Genomic DNA, 22001 nt, shown 5'->3' on the forward strand with positions numbered 1-22001 from the left:
GCAAATTGTCTTCAGGAACCTGTACAACTTCATAGTCTTTATATTATGCTCAACTGGCACGTCTTCAATCGTGTTACTTTCGTCAGATTTGCACATTCATTGAAACACGATAAACAATTCAGCTGTGTTCGCTTCGCAGAGAAATACTGCTGAGGAAAATGACAGTGTATGTAGGTAGTCAGTTTTCCAAGGAGAGCCTCACGGGACATAGCACTAAACCCAGACATAGAATTACCACTAGAAATGAGCTGGGAAGTAAGTATACATGCATTCATGAGAAACAGTCCTTTTTTTTTTCTCTGAGGATCAGGCAGATGAATTTTTGGTTGAATTCTTCTAGTTTTAGATACATTCAATGATACCATTATTATCCTTAAGAAACCTATAGCAAAGGATCATTACACAAATGCTTGGACTTTTTTTTTTTAGAATCTGTTGATTTTGTTGCGCAGCCCTATCCATTAGGCTTTTTAGAGAGATATATATTTTACAGATTCCTCTTTTAGAATTTTAGTTTCGTTCAGTTATTTAAAAGATTGTCTTTGGACTCTGAGAAATGAGCAATGCAAATGTTTGCTACTGACAATTGTGTTTTGATATTTAATGATTTCTGAAACAGTCCGGCATGTTTGTCGTATGCTTCCACACCCATGTAAAGAATAAACCCTCAGCCTTCCTTCTTTCTCTCCTAGGCTGAATAAAGGCTGCTGAGATTGCTGTGCCAGAGACTTGGAGGAGCTGATGTCATCTGCAGGGGTCTGGAGCTGGGGGAAAAGTGCTCTCCCTGGATGTTAATTATGTAAAAAGAGGGCAGTGAAGCATGTATTCTATAAGTAAGTGAGCTGAAACACTGAGACCGAAATACCTATGAGCACAGTGCATGCACCTATTTTTGCTTTAAGTTAGGCAGCTTGGGTACAATAACACTTTGGCTGTGGCAGAAGGGATCTCAGCACAGAGCACCTGCAGTGCACTTGGGTGCTCTGTCAAGCCTGTATTATTTTCTGTGAGCACAGGAGAGTCATCAGCTTGAAGTTAGATTGGTAAGTCTATTCCATACCAAAGGCATAAATGAATAGTATGAACGTACGCTACCTCAATTTTTTTTCCTTGGTTGATTCCTAGGGTATGCAGCTAGGTTCTGCTTCTTACACAGACGCAATTATAAGCAAGCCAAAATATCTGAAGAATTCACGTGTAAAAAACTTAAATGAGTAGAAGAAGGTTTTCATTCTTCTTCATCAAACTTAAAAATAAAAGCAATGAAAATTTAAACATTTTAGGAGTCCAAAACAATACTTTAAATCCATTCATTTGTCAGGCCTATGAATCCAGATGCAAACAGCTTACTATTTCAACAGGTTTTTCCTTTTTCTAACTGGGATTTACCAGACTTTAACTTGCAGAAGTTGTGGGGTTTTCTTAAATAAATAATTCCTACTTATTAATTTGGCTGACAAATGAGTTTTCTGTAATTTCTGGAAATTTCATTCTAGTATCAATAATAAGTGTTGTATTTGCCCTTCCTTGGGAGAAAAAAAAAGAATATACTTGCACTGACCTATAATCCATTCTACAGCCTCTTCAAGCTGTTACCTATATACTGTACTGCAAAGCATCTGAAAACAAAATGAGGTATTTCAGCACATCATCTATTTATCAGTCATTTCTCTTAACTGCGTGTGGTGAGAAGGTACAGTAGTGCTTTAATATATCATCAAGATAGACAATGTTTGAATGTACATGTTAATCTACAATTTTAGGAATTACAAATAAGACAGCTATGTGCACAGTACTTTAAAATGCAGTGAACTTGTCTTCTAGTTGCGTTGACAACAGCAGGTCCTTGCACAGTTGAATCTAGTTAAAAGCTCTATTCCCAGTGTAACAAATGTGACACTACAGGTACAACATTGACGTCTGAGATCATTAAGGCTCTGTTCTGACCACTGTTTATTTCCCTGCGCATACCTCCCCTCCACTCCCCTCTTCTCCCAGTCCCTTCCCCCAACACACCCGATTTTTCTCATACAGAATGAAAATCTCACTGGCTCCAGAGCACCCAGGAAGTAAAGTTTAAGATAAGAGATTTTAACCTGAAAGTAATGAAATGTCTAATGAAATGTAGCTTCATAGTAATAGCGATACCTGGTACTTATAAAGCTGTTTTAATATTTTTAATTTTTTTTTTTTTGGTACGGCAGAAGAAACCAGTATCCACATCCCACGGTGCTAAACACTCTGCAACAGGTAGCGCACAGAGAAAAGAGTCCAGACTGAAGATCATACAGTCAGATTGGGTCTCAGCAGTCTTTGTGAATTCAAGGAAGAATGATCATCTCTATTTTTGAGATACAGAAGGTGAGGCACAGAAAACATAAATGCCTTGCTCAGAAACACACAGTGAACCAGTGGCAGACTTTAGGTCTGTTGACTTCCCAGACACCAATTTATTTGTTGGCCCGTTCTGTCCTCTTAAACAACTAAGAGAAGATCTTCTGATATATACAACGTGGGCCTAGTATCAGAGGGGAGTCGGTGTCAAATGCACACAGCCTGATTCTGCACTACCTTTTGGCATCTGTAGTCACATTTACTTTGTAAAGAGGGCCTAAAATGCCCTCAAATCAAAATCGATTTGGTGTAAACAACTGATATATGTAGTTTAATAGAGAATCAGGCTCACAGCAATTACTTTGTGGCACGCTGAGACTAGAATTAACTAACTTTTAATTGCTAATGAATTAAGGCTGATTCCTGTTTATATTAAGGCCTCTGTATCCTTCTAAGACAGTGTAACTGTGCCTCAGTGCAAGTGAGATTCAGGCTATTGAAAAAATTAACCTTTCAGTTCCCTTTGAAGTCAATAATTTTAGTGACCCTAAATGAATAAAATAACTGGAACCAAACAACCTGTCTCTATACTATGGAATATTTACAAAAGGATTGTAAAAGGAACTAATAGTAACCTGAAGGAAAACCAGTTATATGTTTGTTGAAGAAAAAAGCTAGATTAGATAGAGTTGTTGCCTGGTCTTGAAAATGGAGAACTGTAACACGGTAACACACCTTTGTATGACGATAACTGGCTTGATGTTTGGAGGTTATGAGTATGCCCAGATAAACTGTAGATGCTTATCAACTCTGGAGATCAAGTCATCTTGTTATACTACTACAATAAAATAGAAATAGACTTATTTGGTATTTAAGTGCTAGACATATAGGGCATAGTTTGCATAAAGCTAGTGTGTGTTATATTCAGAGGAGTAGGAAGATGACCTCAAGCTCAGTAAAATGCTACATGATCACAGATTTCTCCTATTATTATTGTTATTAAAAGCTATTATGTGTTGCTTTCTTAGAATAGGGGTTCTCCAGCTTTGCTCTCTGTAGCCAAGCATTATTGTAGAAATTCTCTCCTCTCCAAACACTCTATTCATAACAGTTTTGGTTTTAAAAACTTCATTTTTTAGGTAACAGTTTAACATTTGCAGTCTGAGAATAAAACAATCCTGCTCTATTCAAATTTAAGGCCTGGGTCCCCATGGGTTGCAGCACTTCTTAACTTACTTTTACTTCTAATTAGAAGTAGATTTATATTTTAAAGCTAATATGGAATTTGTTTGTGTAAATTAACATAATTCCCTAGGCATCAGCGTGGCTATGATAATTACCCAGCTGAGGATCTGGCCTCCGAAATGTAACTCCAGTGGTTGGGAAATCTGTTTTGTATACAAGTCAAGTAACAGCTGGATCATATGTGATGTTACATTTAGTTTCATTGGCAATTCAGAAAATATTTAATAATAAATTTAATTGCTTCTATTTCCCATTTTCGTATACAAATAAATCATCTTTTCTAAAACATTCTTTTTCTTTAGTAAGGCGTGTATTCATAGTCATATCAAAAGTGTTTGCTATTGGAGCAATCTTTCTGCTTGCTTTCTTTAGAGTTATCTTTATTATGAAATTCTACAGCATTCTAAACTTTAATGGTCATTAGCAACCCTGCACTTGAGTAAAGAATCACGTTAAAAAAGTATATGGTATAACACTTTCTTGTCCAAAACTAAGACAAGATGAACAAAAGTAATGAGCTCATCTGATCCTCAGCTAGCAAGCCTTGATTTTAAACAGTATTCAAAATGCAAAGCCCAAGAGAGGATGTTGTAACGATGATTATTGCACTTTCTCAGTGTCTTGCTATAGGATTAGTTTTTCCTTTAGCAATATATAATTTCTTTTCCTGAAGACCACACAAAGTTACTATACTTCGTAAAAGAAAAAAAGCACTTAAAAGTTTCATGAAGTTATGACCTAGACAGAAGGATAAAAAAAACAAATTACCGTTCTATGATTCAGCTATGGCATGATCTAATGTTTCAAAATCATTATTCTGTTATTTAGGTTGGCATCATCTTCTGAACACCCGATGTGCTCTTTGGCATGCTACAGATTCAGCAGATGCATTGTCTTCTGGGCTTTACAGCTTCTTCTGATGAATGTACAACGTTTGGAACAAAGCCGCTCTTGACACCTTCCCATCCATCTTGTATTGAGATTTCTCCTTTTTTAACAAGTTCATAGATGTCTCGTGTTAGAATTGTAAAGGACTCTTCAACATTCGTGGCATCTTTTGCTGATGTTTCTATATATTTCATACCACAGTCAGATGACAGTTTTTCAGCTTCTTCTCTTGTGACCTCACGCTGTGACACTAAGTCACATTTATGTCCTACTAACAGGAACACAATCTGAAAAGGCTGCACATGCATTTTTGCTTCTTCTAGCCAGTCTTTCACATGTTCAAAAGATCGTCGATTTGTGATGTCAAACACTAGTAAGCCACCCACAGAGTTGCGATAGTAAGATCGTGTTATTGATCTGTGAAGGAAAAAAAGAGAGAAAAAGGAAAATGAAAATACATTTTTGCTTTATTCGTAAATAGGTTACGTTTCCATGTGGCCATGTGTTATTTGTCTACTATAAGCTTTATGAAATATCTTTGTTTTTTTAAAACTGATATGAATTTATTAATTTACCTTCTACACACAAAAATGCTTTTTCATTTTTTTCTTACGTTCAAAAGTTACTTTCTAAACATTCTTGAAGCCAACATCTCTAGTGTGAATTTTGAATGCTGAATTTTTCTGCAGAGTACTCTTTATTAGCAAACTGTGGCACATGTTCACAGAAAAAAAAATATTTGTCAAATACTTGATGGTGTTAAAGTCTGAGTCCTTCAGTTTTATACAAACATGCACTTTGCTCTGCTCTAATCACTTATTTCAAACTGAAATATGTAGGCAGATGTTGCGAAACCTGGAGTATAAGCTTACGAGTATATGAGCATATCCTTTTGTATTCCTTGCGGAAAAAATCTTTGATAGAAAAATTTGTACACATAATCATATTTCTTTGTGCTTGCAGAAGTCAACAGGTAACAGCCTGAGAAAGGAAACTACCAAAACAAAACTGTCCAAAAGTAACTGAGCTGGGCAAACACACACTTGTTACAGCATTGGCAAGGAACACTTCTACCTCCAGTGTCTCTTTCACATAGACGTTCAAAAGCTCTTTTTCGGCACGAGACTTCCAGGACTGGCAACAGATCTTTTCTATTTTTGAGCCCTCATGTTCCAGAGCATTCACTGGAAAGAATTTTGGAAGAAGGAAACCCTTCCTCTGGTTGAAAAGATTTTTAATATGCCCAAGAAGAAGAAAAAATGTTTGTTGGAATGTAGAGAGAGAAAGATACAGGGACTAAAAAAATGTTGTAAGTCTCTAATCATGAGAAATAGGGGATGATGGAGACGGTGAGGAAAGGCATTTTAAAGGAAGTGACAGCCTACCAAGGAGTGGACGCAAGCACTCCTTACTAGCATAAATACATAGCTAGGGTATATATAAGTATTCTCCAACTGAAATGAGATGCGCAATTTCTATTAATAGTCATTATTTGAAATTATAATTTAGCCAAGAATTAATTCCATTTTAGCTTATGATTATGAAGAGGATGCAGCCTCAAAACCTTTGGAATCAGGATGAACTGTACACAATAACAGATCTTTCCATAATAGTAGCTCCTTGTGATTTTCAGTTCATCATATTTCATATAGGGTTTTATAACAATTTGAACATATAATGTATAATTAGCAGCAGTTGTCGTATTACAGACAGGTAAGTGCACAGCTAGATAAGCCTTCGGTTTCTTGGCATATCTAAATCCATTTAGCCACAGCAAATGGCATTTGAAATGGTTTTCACAGAATCATTTAGGTTGGAAAAGACCTTCAAGATTATCAAGTCCAACCATTAACATAACACTACCAAAACCACCACTAAACCATGTCCCTAAGCACCACGTCTGCCTGTCTTCTGAATACCTCCAGGGATGATGCCTCAACCACTTCCCTGGGCAGCCTGTTCCAATGTTTGACAACACTTTCAGTGAAGAAATTTTCCCTAATATCCAATCCAAACTTCCCCTGGCGCAACTTTAAGCCATTTCCTCTTGTCCTATCCCTTGTTACTTCGGAGAAGAGACCAACCCCTCCCTCACTACAACCTCCTTTCTAGTAGTTGTGGAGAGTGATAAGGCCTCCCCTCAGCCTTCTTTTCTCCAGGCTAAACATCCCCAGTTCCCTCAGCTGCTCCTCATAGGATCTGTGCTCAAGACCCCTCACCAGGTTCATTGCCCTTCTCTGAACATGCTTCAGTCTCCCTCCTGTAGTGAGGGGCCCAAAACTGAACACAGTATTTGAGGTGTTGAGTGCAGAGATACAACCACTTCCCTAGTCCTGCTGGCCATACAGTTTCTGATACAGGCCAGGATGCTGTTGGCCGCCTTGTCCACCTGGGCACACTGCTGGCTCATATTCAGCCAGCTGTCAACCAACACCCCCAGGTCCTTTTCTGCCAGGCAGCTCTCCAGCCGCTCTTGCCCAAGCCTGTAGCACTGCATGGATGGGGCTGTTGTGACCCAAGTGCAGGACCTGGCACTTGGTCTTGTTGAAGCTCATACCATTGGCCTCGGCCCATTGATCCAGCCTGTCCAGATCCCTCTGCAAAGCCTTTCTACCCTCAAGCAGGCTGACACTCCTGCCCAACTTGGTGTCATCTGCAAACTTACTGGGGGTGCACTCGATCCCCTCGTCCAGATCATTGATAAAGATATTAAAGAGAACTGACCCCAATACTGATCCCTGGAGAACACCACTTGTGACCGGCCGCCAACTGGATTTAACTCCATTCACCAGCACTCTTTGGGCCTGCCCAGCCAGCCAGTTTTTTACCCAGCGAAGCATACAACCATCCAACCCATGAGCAGACGGTTTCTCCAGGAGAATGCCGTGGGAAACAGTGTCACAGTCTTTACTAAAGTTTAGGTAGACAACATCCACAGCCTTTCCCTTGTCCTCTAAGTGGGTCACCTTGTCATAGAAGGAGATCAGGTTAATTAAGCAGGACCTGCCTTTCACAAACCCACACTGACTGGGCCTGAACACCTGTTTGTCCTGTACGTGCCACATGATGGCACTCAAGATGAGCTGCTCCATAACCTTCTCCAGCACCCCCAGGCTTCCCCTCAGCTTCCCCAGGCTGCCAGGCCTGTAGTTCCCCAGATCGTCCTGCTTATAGATAGGCATCACATTTGCTAACCTCCAGTCAGCTGGCACCTCCCCAGTTAGCCAGGATTGTTGGTAAATGATGGGAAGTGCCTGATGAGCACTTCCCTCAGCGCCCTCAGTACCCTTGGGTGAATCCCATCTGGCCCCACAGACTTACATGTGTTGATACAGATAATAGGGAGCGTTTGTCCTAAAGTTTGGAAAGATCTTTTCTACATTCCCAGCAATATAGTCCATGGAGTGTCTCTCTGAACAGTTCGAATGTGAAGACAATAGGATCTTACCCTCAGATTAATTCAAATAGGCTGGATATGAAAAATAACTCATGGTTTCGCAAAATTATTTAAGACCATAAAGGAGGGGTGTCACATTTTGTAAAGTGTTAAATAAAGGTGCCATAAAGATCTGTTTCAGGTTTTCTTAAGCACTTCTTTGCTGTAGAGCAGATGCAAACACAAATGAGTACATTAAAATAATTCAAGTAGTTCTAGAAAGAGCAGAAGTGCGTGACGAAAACGGTATTTGATTTGGAGAAATGGAAGCTGATACAATCTATTTGCATTTAAAAAAAAGATCTTGAAAACAGTTATGACAAAGAAATGCATTAGCCAGGGAAGGAAGTAGGTTAGTATTGAAAATGCAGTGCATCATTTACCAAGCATTTCTATATAGAACGATGTTATAGCATGTATCTATGAACTGGAGTGCTGAAAAACAGCCCTCCCTGTGTTACTGGTTGCTCATACACAGGAGTCAGTACCCTCATCTGTTGTAATTCACTTTGCAGAGATATGCTAATTTACACTAGCGGATGATCTAAGCCATTATATTTAATTATGTGTATGTATTGCTTGTAACAGAGATGGATTAAAAAGCACCTGTAACTTTGGGCTGCACATCACAGAAACTGTGTGAATATATAGGAGAGACAGCGTTTGTTTTTTCTCTATTTTTGGTGTGTATAATTTGAAATTAGTTTTCTCATTACCAAAAAAATGTTGCTATACTAGAAAGACTTCAGAAAACAATAACAAAAGAAAAAAGTGACACAAAAAGTTTTAAAGATACATATGATATGTTACGTGCTTGTCTAACATCTGAGAAAAGGATGATGTTTGTTAAAATATGGTCTACAAATTTTTGAATAGTTTTACTATTAAGGTGAGTTATTATTTGCAGTTACATTTTAAGAGAAAGTATTCCTGACAAATAATACAAAATTTTGAAGCAGAAAGTTTAGGCCATCAACTGGGAAAAACGTCTGGGCACATGAATGTGGTAGGTTGTTCAACAGCATCTGAAACGTCTTATAGATGCAAAATATTTGACTTAAATATGATAATCAGAGTAGATTAAGTATTAAACATATATTTTTATAGACAGCTTAGAGTTATTTAGAAATGGACTGTATGAAGTGGATGTACTTCTGCTCACTTATGTCCTCTATCACACCCAGAAAGAACGAAAGAGCGTTCACTTAGGTGGTCTGGTAGGTCTACCTCCTTTTGTTTTTTGTTTTTTTCTTTATAAAACTAAGTGCAAGGGCAATTTTTGCCTCTTATTAATATTGTCGCTAAAAATTATAGGACTTTTAAGTGCCTTCGACGAGGCTTGGGCAGAACTATAAGAGCCAACATCTAAAGTTGTGCTTCACTCAGCTGCATATCTAACCATGGTGCCTGAAGAAGCTTGCCGGGGGACCCGAGCGCTCTGCCTCTGCGCAGGCTGCAGCCACTTGGCAGGGACAGCCCTGCCTTCCCTCTTATCTTGCATCAAAGCTGAAACCAAACCATTGCTCCAGGTGAGTGCCTGGAAGGTTCTACTTGGGAGCGCTTCCCAAGAGCATCCCAACACCTCACAAAATGCAGAGGAACTTTCTTTTAGCACAGTGGAGGTACCTGTCTTTCACACAGATTCCTCGTGCACTACTTCACAAGGCACAGGTCAATGTTCACAGAGCCCATGGTACAGAGGCCACTCGAGGGGTTTTGCTCAGAAGATGTACAGCTTTATAGACTTTACAGGCCATGTCAATGCACTGCATATGTCTTCACTGAAAAGCTTGGTGATGAGAGTGCATGGTAGCCAACAAAAGATATGCTTGTAGGCTTGTAGATCTCCTTGGGAAAGATGTTATGAATGTGAAGAGTTTTTCTGTATTCCATGGAAGACTGAACAAGTACTGAACTGCGTGCAGCTCTGGAGTCCTCAGCATAAGAAGGACGTGGACCTGTTGGAGCGGGTCCAGTGGAGGGCCACGAAGATGATCAGAGGGCTGGAGCACCTCTGCTATGAAGACAGGCTGAGAGAGTTGGGGTTGTTCAGCCTGGAGAAGAGAAGGCTCCAGGGAGACCTTATAGCAGCCTTCCAGTACCTAAAGGGGGCCTACAGGAGAGATGGGGAGGGACTCTTTATCAGGGAGTGTAGTGATAGGACAAGGGGTAACGGTTTTAAACTGAAAGAGGGGAGACTTAGATTAGATATTAGGAAGAAATCCTTTACTGTGAGGGTGGTGAGGCACCGGAACAGGTTGCCCAGAGAAATTGTGGATGCGCCATCCCTGGAAATGTTCAAGGCCAGGGTGGATGGGGCTTTGAATAACCTGGTCTAGTGAGAGGTGTCCCTGCCCAGGGCAGGGGGCTTGGATGATCTTTAAGGTCCCTTCTAGCCCAAACCATTCTGTGATTCTATGAACAAGAGACTGAGTGAGCTCTAGCAAATAGACAAACCACAAGCACCATGATTAATTTTCTGTGGGGAAGGAGGGAGAGAGGAGAACTTCCTTTAGAAGAGGAAAAGCCTTAAGTTAGGGACAGGGTAGGATTAGGATGAAAAAGTAATGGCCAAAGAGCAGCTTTCTTCTAAAATTGGGAAGACAGCAATGAAGCCTGCCATCTTCTTGCAGGATGATGTTCAGAGGAGGTGCTGGTTGGAAGTGGGAAGCAGAACTTCATTCTTAGAGTCTGGAAAACCTGCCTGTAAGGTTGAATGAAAGGGGGACTGAACTCTTAAATCCATCACTGCAACTGTCTTTATTCATGTATTTACTTATTTATTTTATATATTTATTAATTTATTTAATGTATCAAATATACATATACTCTTCCTAAACCTCTTTGTTTTTCTTGTATTCCTTCATGCCCAGTACTTCTTCGCTGTCTCCTCTCCCAGCTTCTTTTTCACAGAAGACTCCGAAGCCTTCTCAAAGCAATAGCTAATGGAAGTGCCCAAACCAATCTGTCTGCCTGGCCCTTTGTTCAAGGTGCAAGCTGGTATTTCAGGAGGGAGTTTGCCTGCTTCCTATGGCTACACTAAATGAAAGGAAACAACCCTCCTACTTAACAGAGGTGAGTGTAACCCCTTGGGGACCGCAGGCCTACGTGGCCAGGCAGCTCCTCCTCTTCCAGGCTGGAGTGAGCGTGTCGCACCAGCCACTGATGATGGGTGTGCTACAGCCTCCAGTCGGTCCACACTAAATATGTGAACTATTTTACCATCTTTGCCTGAGTTACAAAAATTGATGTAAGCGTTATTGAAAAGCTAATTCTTATTTTCTCCCCCGCTCCATATAAATAAATAGAGATGACAAAGCTCCTTATCTGTGCTGTTCTTAAATATGGACTGTCCTAGCATCCTCCAGACCATCCTAAGTTTTTATTTTCATCAAAAATACTTGAATGAATAATATTTTTGTTCATTTCATACAATGCTTGACATTTGTAATAAATGAAAAGTAAACACAGATAAAGGGTTGGAGAAAATCAGTTTTTCCCTATTAGAACATGCTAAAAAGATAAGACTACACTACGTATTAAAAAAGGGAACCATGACACTTTGGTATTGAATGCCGTGAGGTTCTTCCAGATGGTTCTGTATTTGAAATTGCTGGAGGTGAGACCACTCCTCAAGAAGTTATATATTGTGATGTACAATGATACGTTAGAATGTTTTTCCGAAGGATAACTTTAAAGTCTTTAGTTTTAATTGGGAATATTTGTTAAATGCAGATCTTAAATGCTTTTGTAAATCATGACTTCCCATGTAGAGCATGGGTTTGGTTCTGCTTATTAATTCTGCCTAAACTACCATTATGGAAGGGGAAAATACTGTCTAGAACAGAAGTCATTCTCTTAGCTTAATCTAAATATTAGGTTCAAGATATAAGACCCTAAATAATAATCTCAAGAAAAGCCTTGGTAAAATGATGGACACTGAACAAATGTTTCTGAAAATGAATGAGAAGATGTATTAATCACATCAGACTATGGCTTTAGGGTGACTTTAAATCAGTCAGTGTTTCTTTCTCATTATGATCTTACTGATCTTTACCAGATGAACCAAACTTTCACTAAAAGCTTTATCTAATTTTGAAGGCTTACTTTTATGCTATGACTAAAGACTACATTGTAATGGTATTAATTTTGAAAATACGCATTGCTTACTCAAAAAGAATAAGAATAGTGTTTTATTTTCAAGCCATGTGTTAGAAACAGAATGTATCTAATATCGTAGTCTACTAAAAAGTGGGTTAATATAATTGAGGCATCCCCACAATATTTTGCCCCTACGTTCTTGAAATGAACTCTCAGTGTTAGCGCCACTACCAAGCACTTTATAGGCTTGGAAGTTTCATGATTTAAATACATTGTTGGATTTAAAGATAGGAAAATTAAACAAACAGCAAAGTAGATGATGTGAAACACAGACAAAGCAGCAGATTGCTCTAAATGGCAACTAATCTCAAGACAGAAAGAAACCTAGGGTGTACCCCTCATTTACCTTAGTCCGCATTACAGACCTGAGTCTATACTGAACTAGTCTGTAGGTTCTTGTTCTAGTTCTAGTAAGGTGTTAAAGTTAATGATTATGTTGTTGTGGTCCATATGGCACCTAGCACAATGGGAGATTCTGCTTAGTGATGCCGTACTGACATCAACGTAAATGTAGTCAGTAACTGCCCTGTCTGAGCTCAAAATAAGTAAACCGTTCGGCACCAGTGTTTGCAGCTTGCTCACCCTTCTTGTGGAAATAGTGAGAATTACTTTATTTGAGAAGTAATGCAAACAGTGTATGTTAAAGATGATTTCTAAGACGATGCATGAAATCTAGTTCAAATACAGCAGCATCAATGAACTAGACACATGTAAGAATTTTTCCAAAACAACTTCTCCAAGAAAATAAGCGCTCTCTCTCAAGAGTGTGATGGCAAGTGTGTCACACCTTACTTTTCCCCTGGGAATGTCCCTAATGCCTGTGACCAAAAGAAGGGTGTTATTATGCTTCCAGTAGTTTGCCCTGCACCCTGGGAACTCCCCAGGCAGCTTTAAAGCCAGGTTTTACCTCCTCTAAAGTCCCAATGCAAGTGAACCAGAGCAGAATTGAGAATCAGAACTGCAAACTGCTTGGCATTCCAAAAATTAGATTACTTCTTGGAATAATTAGTTCTTCCCCAAGACCATCTTTGCTTGTGATCTGTAATCTTCCCCATTAGCAAAGAACAGAATATGCAAGATTTTAACCTGTGATGTATAACTTAGTAAAATATTTATAATTTACTTCAGAAAGTGTCAAACAGACTATACAATAAACTATGATATTTGGCACACCAACTGACAAGAAACTCTTAGCAGAAAAACAAACACAAATGTTTAAAACTACTTCCTTCAGTTTCTTATCTTCTGGGTATTAGAAAAAACACAGATGTATACTAATGGTAAATTTAAAAGCAACTGGCTGCATGACTCATCACTGTATATCCCCTGAGCGTTCCCAGGCTAAAAGATGGCTATCATTTGATTTAAAATGTATGCAAAACTCTCTGTATTTGCATTCCTTTTAGTCAAGTGCCTTGTCATTGGCCATCCCGCCTATTTGTCAGCAAATTCAAAATAAAGAGATCATACATTCTTAGTCACTTGTTTACAAGTATTTTACATTCTTTGCTGGAAAGCACAAGGAGGTTGAAAAATGCTAAGAGCTTGCTATTATCGCAGTTAATTTCTTTGCTAACCCTTCAGAGGCCTGCCTGCAAACGTATGTATAAAGTTGTGACTCATGCAAGCCCAGGAAAGTTTGTTATTTCACTGTAATGCTTGTTATTGGAAAAAGAAAAAAAAAGTGTTTGTGTTGCCTGGTAAGACAGTGAAATCCCACCTCTTCAGCTGAGTGCGAGAATCTGCACAACTGTTGCAGCGGAAGACAGACAACATAAAAGAATCGATTCTGGCCAGTGAGGAGACCCACTTAACACTACTGCTGGCACCCCAGTAACAAGTGTGTGGGTCAGGTACCACGTATCGCAACAGATAAATGGGCTACACATTAGCCTCCCACCCCAGTTCATACCTACTGAACCCCAAGTCCAAACTAAAATGCGTACACAACTTGCCTGAAGAGGCAAGCACCATAGATACAACAAAGCCCCAACAGTAAGTCAATGACAGTACCAGTTTGTATGTTGAGGAATGACCGTGACTCTTTTGGGGCAGGAAAAGAGGGTAGTTTTGCTGCCTGTTCATGACAAAGAGGACGAAGGAGAGGATTTAATACTCAGCCCAGCATTTGAGCTAGTTTAGCTACACTATAAATGATAGAAGTATTAGTGAAGGCTCCTGGCAACCACCAGTGCAGAGCAGGTGCAGAAGGCAGATAAAACACTAATAAGGGACTGTAGCTGGCTGCCCGGTGGCTTTCACACTGCCAAGGCTGCACTGGTGCTCGCAGTGCTGCTGTGCTGGAAAGAGGAAAAGCAGGGAGGTGGCTTAGTCTCTTCAGATTGCATGGGAGGGAGAGTTACGGCAGAGGGAAATACTGCAGGGGAGGATGAGTTCGGAGGTGATGACAAAGTAAGAAATGCAGAGTGAAGCAGGGGCCTCCTGCTGCAAAGAAGGACAAAAAAAAATGCAGAGAAGGGATTGCTACCCTAGGTCTAGGGCTTGAGGGCAAAGATGAGGGAGGGAAGGAAAAACACAAGGCCACTTGTTAGCCCCTAGTGTGAACTGGGAGGGGAAGGGTAGCTGTTCCCTGGTGGGTGTGAATGGAAAGACTGGGGAAGGAGGAAGCTCCTGGTGGGGAACTGGTGGGCAGTGGGGTGAGAGGGATGGTGGGCCATGGGGCTGGGGGACGCTGGTAGGCATGAGGCTGGATGTCACTGGGATTGAGGGCTCTTTGGGGCACAGCAGCCAGGTGGGTGCAGAGTGAGACGTGCTGGGGGGCAAGGCAAACTCCTTGGGGCAGGAGATGTGTCAGACAATGACGGTACAGTGCCAGCAGGGCAGTGGGGACCCTCAAGTCTTGCGGGCAGAGGGGAGGGGGGGGGGGAAGATCCTGGGTCCTGTACCTGAACCTCTCCTGCCCCGCCGTGTCCCAGAGCTGCAGCTTGACCCTCTTGCCGGGCTCGATCTCCACCAGCCGAGAGAAGAAGTCCACACCCACGGTGGGGTCGGAGTGCAGCGGCCCCGGGAAGCGGCCCTCGGTGAAGCGGTGCAAGAGGCAGGACTTGCCGACGGTGGAGTCGCCCAGCACGATCAGCCGGAACTGGTAGATCCAAATCGCCGCGTCCATGGCGGCCCCGGCCTGGCCCGCCTCCGCCTTGGGGCTCTTTCTGGGGCTCCTGCGCGGCCGGTGCCTGCACCGCGCTCCGATCGCCCCAACGCCCGGCATCGGCGCAGCGGGAGGGCGGCGGCGGGGGGTGCGCGGGGCCCGGGGAGCCGCTCCCGCGGGGGCAGGACGGGGTGCCGGAGCCGGCCGCGCCGGGCAGGGCGGCGGCGGGCGGGCGGAGGCCGGGTCCCCCCGCCCCGCTGCCGGGGGCGCCGCGCCCGGCTCCCGGTGGCTGCCCGGGCGGGGCGGGGCGGGGCGGGGCGGGGCGGGCGCTGTCCCTTCAGCACCGGCGCGGCCCCGCTGCCGCCGCCCGGCCCCGGCTCCGGCCCCGGCCCCGCGCCCCCGCCCCGGCCGCCCCCGCCCCTCTCCCGCCGCGGGGTGCGCTGCCGCTCCCGCCTCTCCCGCCCGCTCTGCGGTGGCGCGGACGAACCGCCCGCCGGGGCCTCCCACCGCGCCGTCATGTGGGCGGCGAGACGGGCCCTCCTCCGCGGGCTGGGCGGCCCCGCACGGCGGCTTGGCGTGGGGAGGTGGGGGAACCGCCGGCCGCCCGCCGTCATGCCGCGGCGAGGACGGCTGCTTTGTGGCTACTGCCCATGCCCAGCGTCCAGCTGCTCCCGTGGGCAACAAGTGTAGGGGTGGGCCCGGAGAAGGGGGATGCTCGGGGGAGGGGGAGCCAGGCGGGTCTGGAAAATCAGGTGAGAGAGAGAACCGGGCTGTCAAAACGTGAGATTTTCAAAGAAAAGTGGGAGCAGAAAGGAAATACCGGAGAAGGAGCGGAGGAACTGGACTGGTAGGGGAAAAGGGGCAGGGGGCTGAAAGGAAGCTGTCTGGGGGATAGGATCTGGGGAGGGGCTGTCTGGAGGAGTGCGAGCTGGAAAAGAGACAGAAGTAGACGAACAAGTGCCAAGTGGTAAAGATGGGCTGGGCAAGTGCCGAAAGGGAAAGGGAGAGTGTGATCTAGATATTCACAGAGAGAATCATGCAAACTGTCTTGAGACATGGCATGATACTGGAAATGACAGGGACATACACTCTTCATTTCCCGGTGGAGCAAACTGCATGTATCGGACCTTTGTGAAAGTACCTTTGCCTATGGTAATAGAACAATTCTGTTAGTAGAGGTGCCTGCTAGAGAAATTTCTTTGCCCCTCTGGGGTGTTGAGCTAAGTATCATATTATGATAATTTTGCTGAGTAATAGATTCCTCAGATTTCTTTTAAAGTGTCAGAACCACATGGGGTAACAAACACTAACAGGCCTCAGATGGCTGGTAAGGGCATTAGAGCCAAATAAGCAGAAATCCTCTGACTTCTGGTAAACCGTATTGCAGCAGCTTCTTTAGTAGGTTGGGCTGGGGTGAGGGAGCCAAGGGCCAAGAGCCTGAGAGCCGAGTGGAGTAGGCTGGGTAAGCTGGTAAGCGACATTTTTTTCCACACAGCCTGCTGTTTTCCTCTGTTAATGTCAGTCACAGATGCAGCTAAAACCACGCCTGCCCATGGCTGGTTAGGGGCATATCCAAAACCATGTTTCTTTTGTAACGCTGTGGGGCAGTTTGTTATGAAGAGCGTTCTCATTGCCTGAGTCTGGTTTGGTTATTCCAATGTGTTACGTGGTCACCCATGTAAGACTGGCATGTTTCCTCCTGTAAGCCTGGGTAGACCTTGCAGCTCCACAGCGTGGATGAGTGAGACCAAGAGCACCTTTGGCCCTTCACCTGACCAAGGGCAGGGTGAAGTCAGAAGAGGAGTTTGCATGCACCGCTCAGGAGATCACATCCTCCAGCCCCAAAATGAGTCTGGCTGGGATGTGCAAGCATGGCTGGCCCTTGGAGACTCATCCGGGTGACCCCAGAATCTTCCAGCAGAGACTGGTCCTGGCAGCCCTGACTCTATAAAAGGCACAGCCAGGAGCTGCCAGAGGGATTTATCTTGCTGTGCACACAGAGCTGAAGCTGCAGGATGCTGCCTGCTTCAAGAATCCAGACTCTCCAGTGACCTTTTGGGCTGGCCAGTCAGTCACCTGGACTTGGTGATTGTGTGCCCATGCGTCTCTGAGTGTGTTTCCTCCTGAACCCTGCACATTTCTCCCCTTGACTTTCACCAGCTATTCTTGTAAAAATAAATTGAACATAGCTTGTACTTAACTGATTGATCATTTGAATAACAATTAAAATAATATTAACTCAGATAAATGAACTTTCAGAAGGGTAAAATCAGTCCAGTTCTTGCAGTTCTACATGGGACACGTTTACAGGTCATTCCTAGGGATCTTTTCTAAGCATTTTGACAAAAGTGGCAGTTGCATACAAGAAGTATTTTCAGGTGAAACAGATGTGAGGTATGTGAGGATCACCACCCTGGCTAACACCCACAAGTCTTTAGAGCCTAAAGCACATGCTCTCCAGCTTAGATGCAGAGCAGATTGCTGTCCTCTGCACATCTAGGCTGGAAGAACCTCACACTCATGAGTTACATAGCTCATTTCATTCCTAATAGGTGAACAAAGTCAATTTGCTTAGGGCATTTACAGTTGAACTAAATATGTTTGCAACTATTTCAGGTGTCCAGAGTCTGGTCTGTATAGCTAAGGTTGTCATTATAGAAAGGCAGTGGTATATACATTCACATACATCCAAAGCACAACCTTATACATTCATTTGGGACCTTTTGAGTGTCATATACTAAATGCTACTTAAGGAACCTGCATTTGTCATGTTTAATGTGGAGTGTACAAGGTGGGTGAATTTTTTTTTATTTTATTTAGCTTTTGTTACTTACCAATAAGTACAGAGGCACTGACAGCATGCAGTCCATCACAAAGATCTCTGACCAGCAGTCAGAAGAAGCAACCAAAAATGGATATGCTCTGCGGAGCTGGAAAGGTTAAAATGGAGAGGTTAAAGCAGCAACAAGAACCTGACCTTCCCTCAGATATTTTCCACCACTTGGGCATTGGCAGCTTGAATCTGCTCTTCCCAGGAAGGGTGAATCAAACCTAAACTCTGGGAAACAATAAAAAACCCAAACAAACCCAAATGTCCAAATCTACTGCATTATTATCTAGATGACTGCACTAAGCCATACATCCAAGACCTTGCAATCTAAAAATTCCTCATTTTTTTTCACATTTTTGACTTGTCACAGATTTCTGTCAACCTTTGGTAAGTGGGTAGGGCACCAGGGATTACACAGAGCACAGTGCTCCTGAAGAATGCGCACACATGATTACACGGAAGCGTAGAGAAGCACAGATGAAAGTAACTGGCTCGCAACTCCAGTCAACCTGAGACTGAGAAACCATGCTTTCTGCTGCCACCCAAGAACCTAAGAGAACTGAGGGACCAGTCTGGAAGCAAGATGCCATCCGTGCCTGTTTTAATTGCCTAGGCTGTTGGTCTGAAGCCTGATACAGCTGCTCATTTTATCATGGAGAAAGTTTCAACACACGTAAGCTGTTGGAAGATGCTGCCAGCTATCCTTTTGTTTTTGTTTTTTGTTTTTTGATAGAGCAGTACTGGAGGTGGGATACTCCCTACTAATGAGCAATGATTCCCCCTTCTCTAAGATGACATCAAGCCAGATAGGTTTCACCTGATGGCAGGAAGTACATTTCTTAAACCACAGCATTCTGGTAATGTTTCTTCCACAGACTTCTTTGATACATATGTATAAATTTAGTATCCGAGTAGCTGAACAGCATTATGGTGAAATGTTCAGTCTGCCCCAAAATCTTGTAAGCAGTATGAGAACAAATCTAACCACCCTTCTTACTTTTTACAGTTCATAGTATTTGATGGGTTTCACACTTCCTCCTGTGGTGTTAATTAGTGAGTCACTCCAACTCTTGCAGAAGCTAACGCTCCTGCTGATGGCTGGGAGAGACAAGGTGGGTCAGCAGGAACAGCAGGTTGCGGCCAAGATTTTAACACCACTCTTGGTGTAAGCCTGCCCTTCCGAAAGTTTCCAAGAGTGCTTGTATCTCCTCAGACACCAAAGGCAATTGGGTAGGACAGGAAACCTGTAAGACACCAGGCCTGCCAACCCCATGGTCTGCAGAAATCCTCGTCAGCACTGCCAGGAGCAATGGGATGTTCCAGCTGCCCAGATTCAACATCTTGATCTCGCACTCAGGTGCCAGGGGTCACCTCTGTGCTCGCTGTGGTTAGCAGCTCCACATTATGCTGGGGCTCATCTCACTATGCCAGTTTTACAGCGGTAAGAAGTGATGGGATAGCAAAGAACTGCAGAGAGAATATTCACCCAGCAAGATGGGGAAAAAACCCTGAGTAAAGGGAAATGTGTTGCAAAGTTTTGGATTTGTTGCTTAGCATCGTCTTATTGCATTTGTTATTTCTTGCTGGAAGTTTATTTCTGACACTGTGTCTGTAACACTTGGAGCTCTTCACAGGTGAAGGAGAAAGCAATATTCTAGGAACACATGGTAGGAGTTATTTTTAGGTAGGAAGGTATTTTTATAGTGTCCCAAGTCTCTGTGTGTTAACATGGTCATTCATTCAAAGATACACTCTGAGCTGTTAGAAGACGTCCTTGTTTGATGAGGGTGCTCCTTATGTTGTTGAGATAGATATGTGCATGGTAGAACATCGGTATAAACATTGAAAAAAAAAAGCTGCACAACCGGGTCATCATAATCTATGGATGTATTTATTAATAAACAAATAAATAAATACCTACATAGGTATCCACTTTCTTCATGAGGCATTAAAATGACTCTGTTGAGATGATGCAAGTGAAACCACTCCACAGCAGAATGAACTCACAGAGGCAGTCAATGAAGAACAGAAACACCCAGCTGGGACAAGGAAAACTTCTAACTCCTCAGACCTGATCTTCCAGAAGGACCTACAACATAATTTCAAAGACAAGCCTGGGAACTGAAAGTCATAACCATATTACAAAACAAGGACTGAGCATTTACTCAATAGATGTTTTATAACGATTAAATATTTTTATACTTTTCCTCACATCTTACCAACTGTTAAGCCATCCCTGTTCCACACAAGCAAACAACCTCTATCTGATCCATCATTGTCTCACTCTTTGCTACCTCCTCCCTCAAAATGTTAGTGATATTATATCATACCCAGAGCAGTCACTCCCAGCCTGATGTTTGCTGTGTCTAGATGAGACATACAACAAGAATTGTAGTTCCCTCCCAAACATTTGTTTACTCCAAGTCTAGTATCTATCTCTGCAAATCTTGCCATTTTAGATCCAAGATAGAGTCTTAGATAGCCACAGTTACAGAAGCACATCTAACTCAGTAAAATGTCAGGAAAATACAAGAACATGCAACCTGCTCCACTAAAATACTGAATTCATGCACATTGACATTTCAGAGTTAATGCCTAAACTGTGTAAGAATCTGTCTTTAGGTGGGATTAAGATTGCCTTTAGGTCAGATTAAGAATCAAACCCAAAATGGCAATTTACTCTAGTATACAAAATAAGTGAAGTATTTGTTCTCATGCTTTCCTTTTTGTCATTTGTCAGTCTTGCACCTAGCTCAACTTTTCCATTTGTCATTTGGAATGACTCCTGGGATTCTGTACATCCATTGCTCTGATGAAGTTCATCTCCAACATCTGTTTTCTGTTTGGGAATGCTGGTGTGTGAAACAATATAGATTTCCGCTAACAAAGAACACTTTTTGTCTGAGCTTTGTGCCATAGACCTTTTGGGTATGTTGATCAAAGATATACTTTTTTCTGTAAGCATTGCCTCTCTGAAGGAACCCTACAATTCATTGCCCACTGTCATGGTCACCTGTTTTTCCCAGGTTCCCACTTTTGCTCCAGGCGCATTCTCTGATAATTTCTTAAAAGAAGTATAATTTCTAATTGCCTTCCCAATGTCTCTGTCCTATACGGTACCTGCAACTCTTCTCATGCTTTGTACTGTTTCAGGCCTCACAAAGGACATAGAAGACACTGATACATAAATGTAATCGCTGAGCTAATTCAGGATGGGCAGAAAATTCTCCCTGCACTGTCTGCAAAAATTAAACTAAGAACTTCCGTGTATGGTACATGCCACTGAGTTTAGCCTACCTGGAAGAATTGCCCAGACAAATGAGCTGTGATTACATCTGCCAAGCTTGAACTGACTAGATTAATCCAGTATGAGCTGGTAACACAGGTAGTGTTTCTTTTCTTGTAAATTACTTGGGTGGGAGGCTGGAGGATTATAGAAACTGTGGTGGCAACTATTAATTGGCTTCAGGGATGGACGATGCCAAAGGCCATGTGATTAGCAGAGCCACTGCCAGCTTTTATCAATGATCTAATATAGAAGGCAATAAATAGTTAAGATGATAGACCCTTTGGGGGTGACCACCATACATGGTTGTCTGATACCACTAGAAGCTGAAGCCCAAGAACTGCAACACACAGAAGCTAAGCTGTCATCCACAGACCCAGCATGTCAACCAGCCAGAATGAGTGACCTGTTCCTCTGGGGTTACTGGTATAGGACTGGTCTAAACTAGACGGGTGGGGCTGAAGCTGTGATCTGTGTGTGATATGCATCTTCGCAGAACAGGAATCGTTATCCACTTGCTATACCCGCCCTCCCAGGCAAATAAATATTAGGCTGAATATCACAGAGTACAGCACTACACCACCTGGTCTCCCCACGACCACCGGATGCACAGTGTAGACAACTTCCATTCCAAAAAAGTGACAGCTGCCCTGCACCCCTGCTTCTGGTGTAAATGCTTGCCATAAGCTTTGTAACTGGAAGTAGGTCCCAT

The 22001-nt window shown here is 42.8% G+C and overlaps 1 protein-coding gene across 1 annotated transcript; it reads right to left on the bottom strand.

Moving 5' to 3' along the window:
• Positions 1–1778: 1778 nt before the first annotated feature.
• Positions 1779–15452, bottom strand: RAB39A (RAB39A, member RAS oncogene family). Its single transcript, XM_074572964.1, has 2 exons — positions 14971–15452; positions 1779–4884 (listed from the first exon to the last, which is right to left on the bottom strand). The coding sequence occupies exons 1-2, from the start codon at positions 15291–15293 to the stop codon at positions 4458–4460; spliced, it is 750 nt and encodes a 249-aa protein (XP_074429065.1). The 5' UTR covers positions 15294–15452; the 3' UTR covers positions 1779–4457.
• Between the last annotated feature and the right edge of the window lie 6549 nt (positions 15453–22001).

This window comes from Larus michahellis, chromosome 1, assembly GCF_964199755.1.
Source record: "Larus michahellis chromosome 1, bLarMic1.1, whole genome shotgun sequence".
Classification (NCBI taxonomy): Eukaryota; Metazoa; Chordata; class Aves; order Charadriiformes; family Laridae; genus Larus; species Larus michahellis.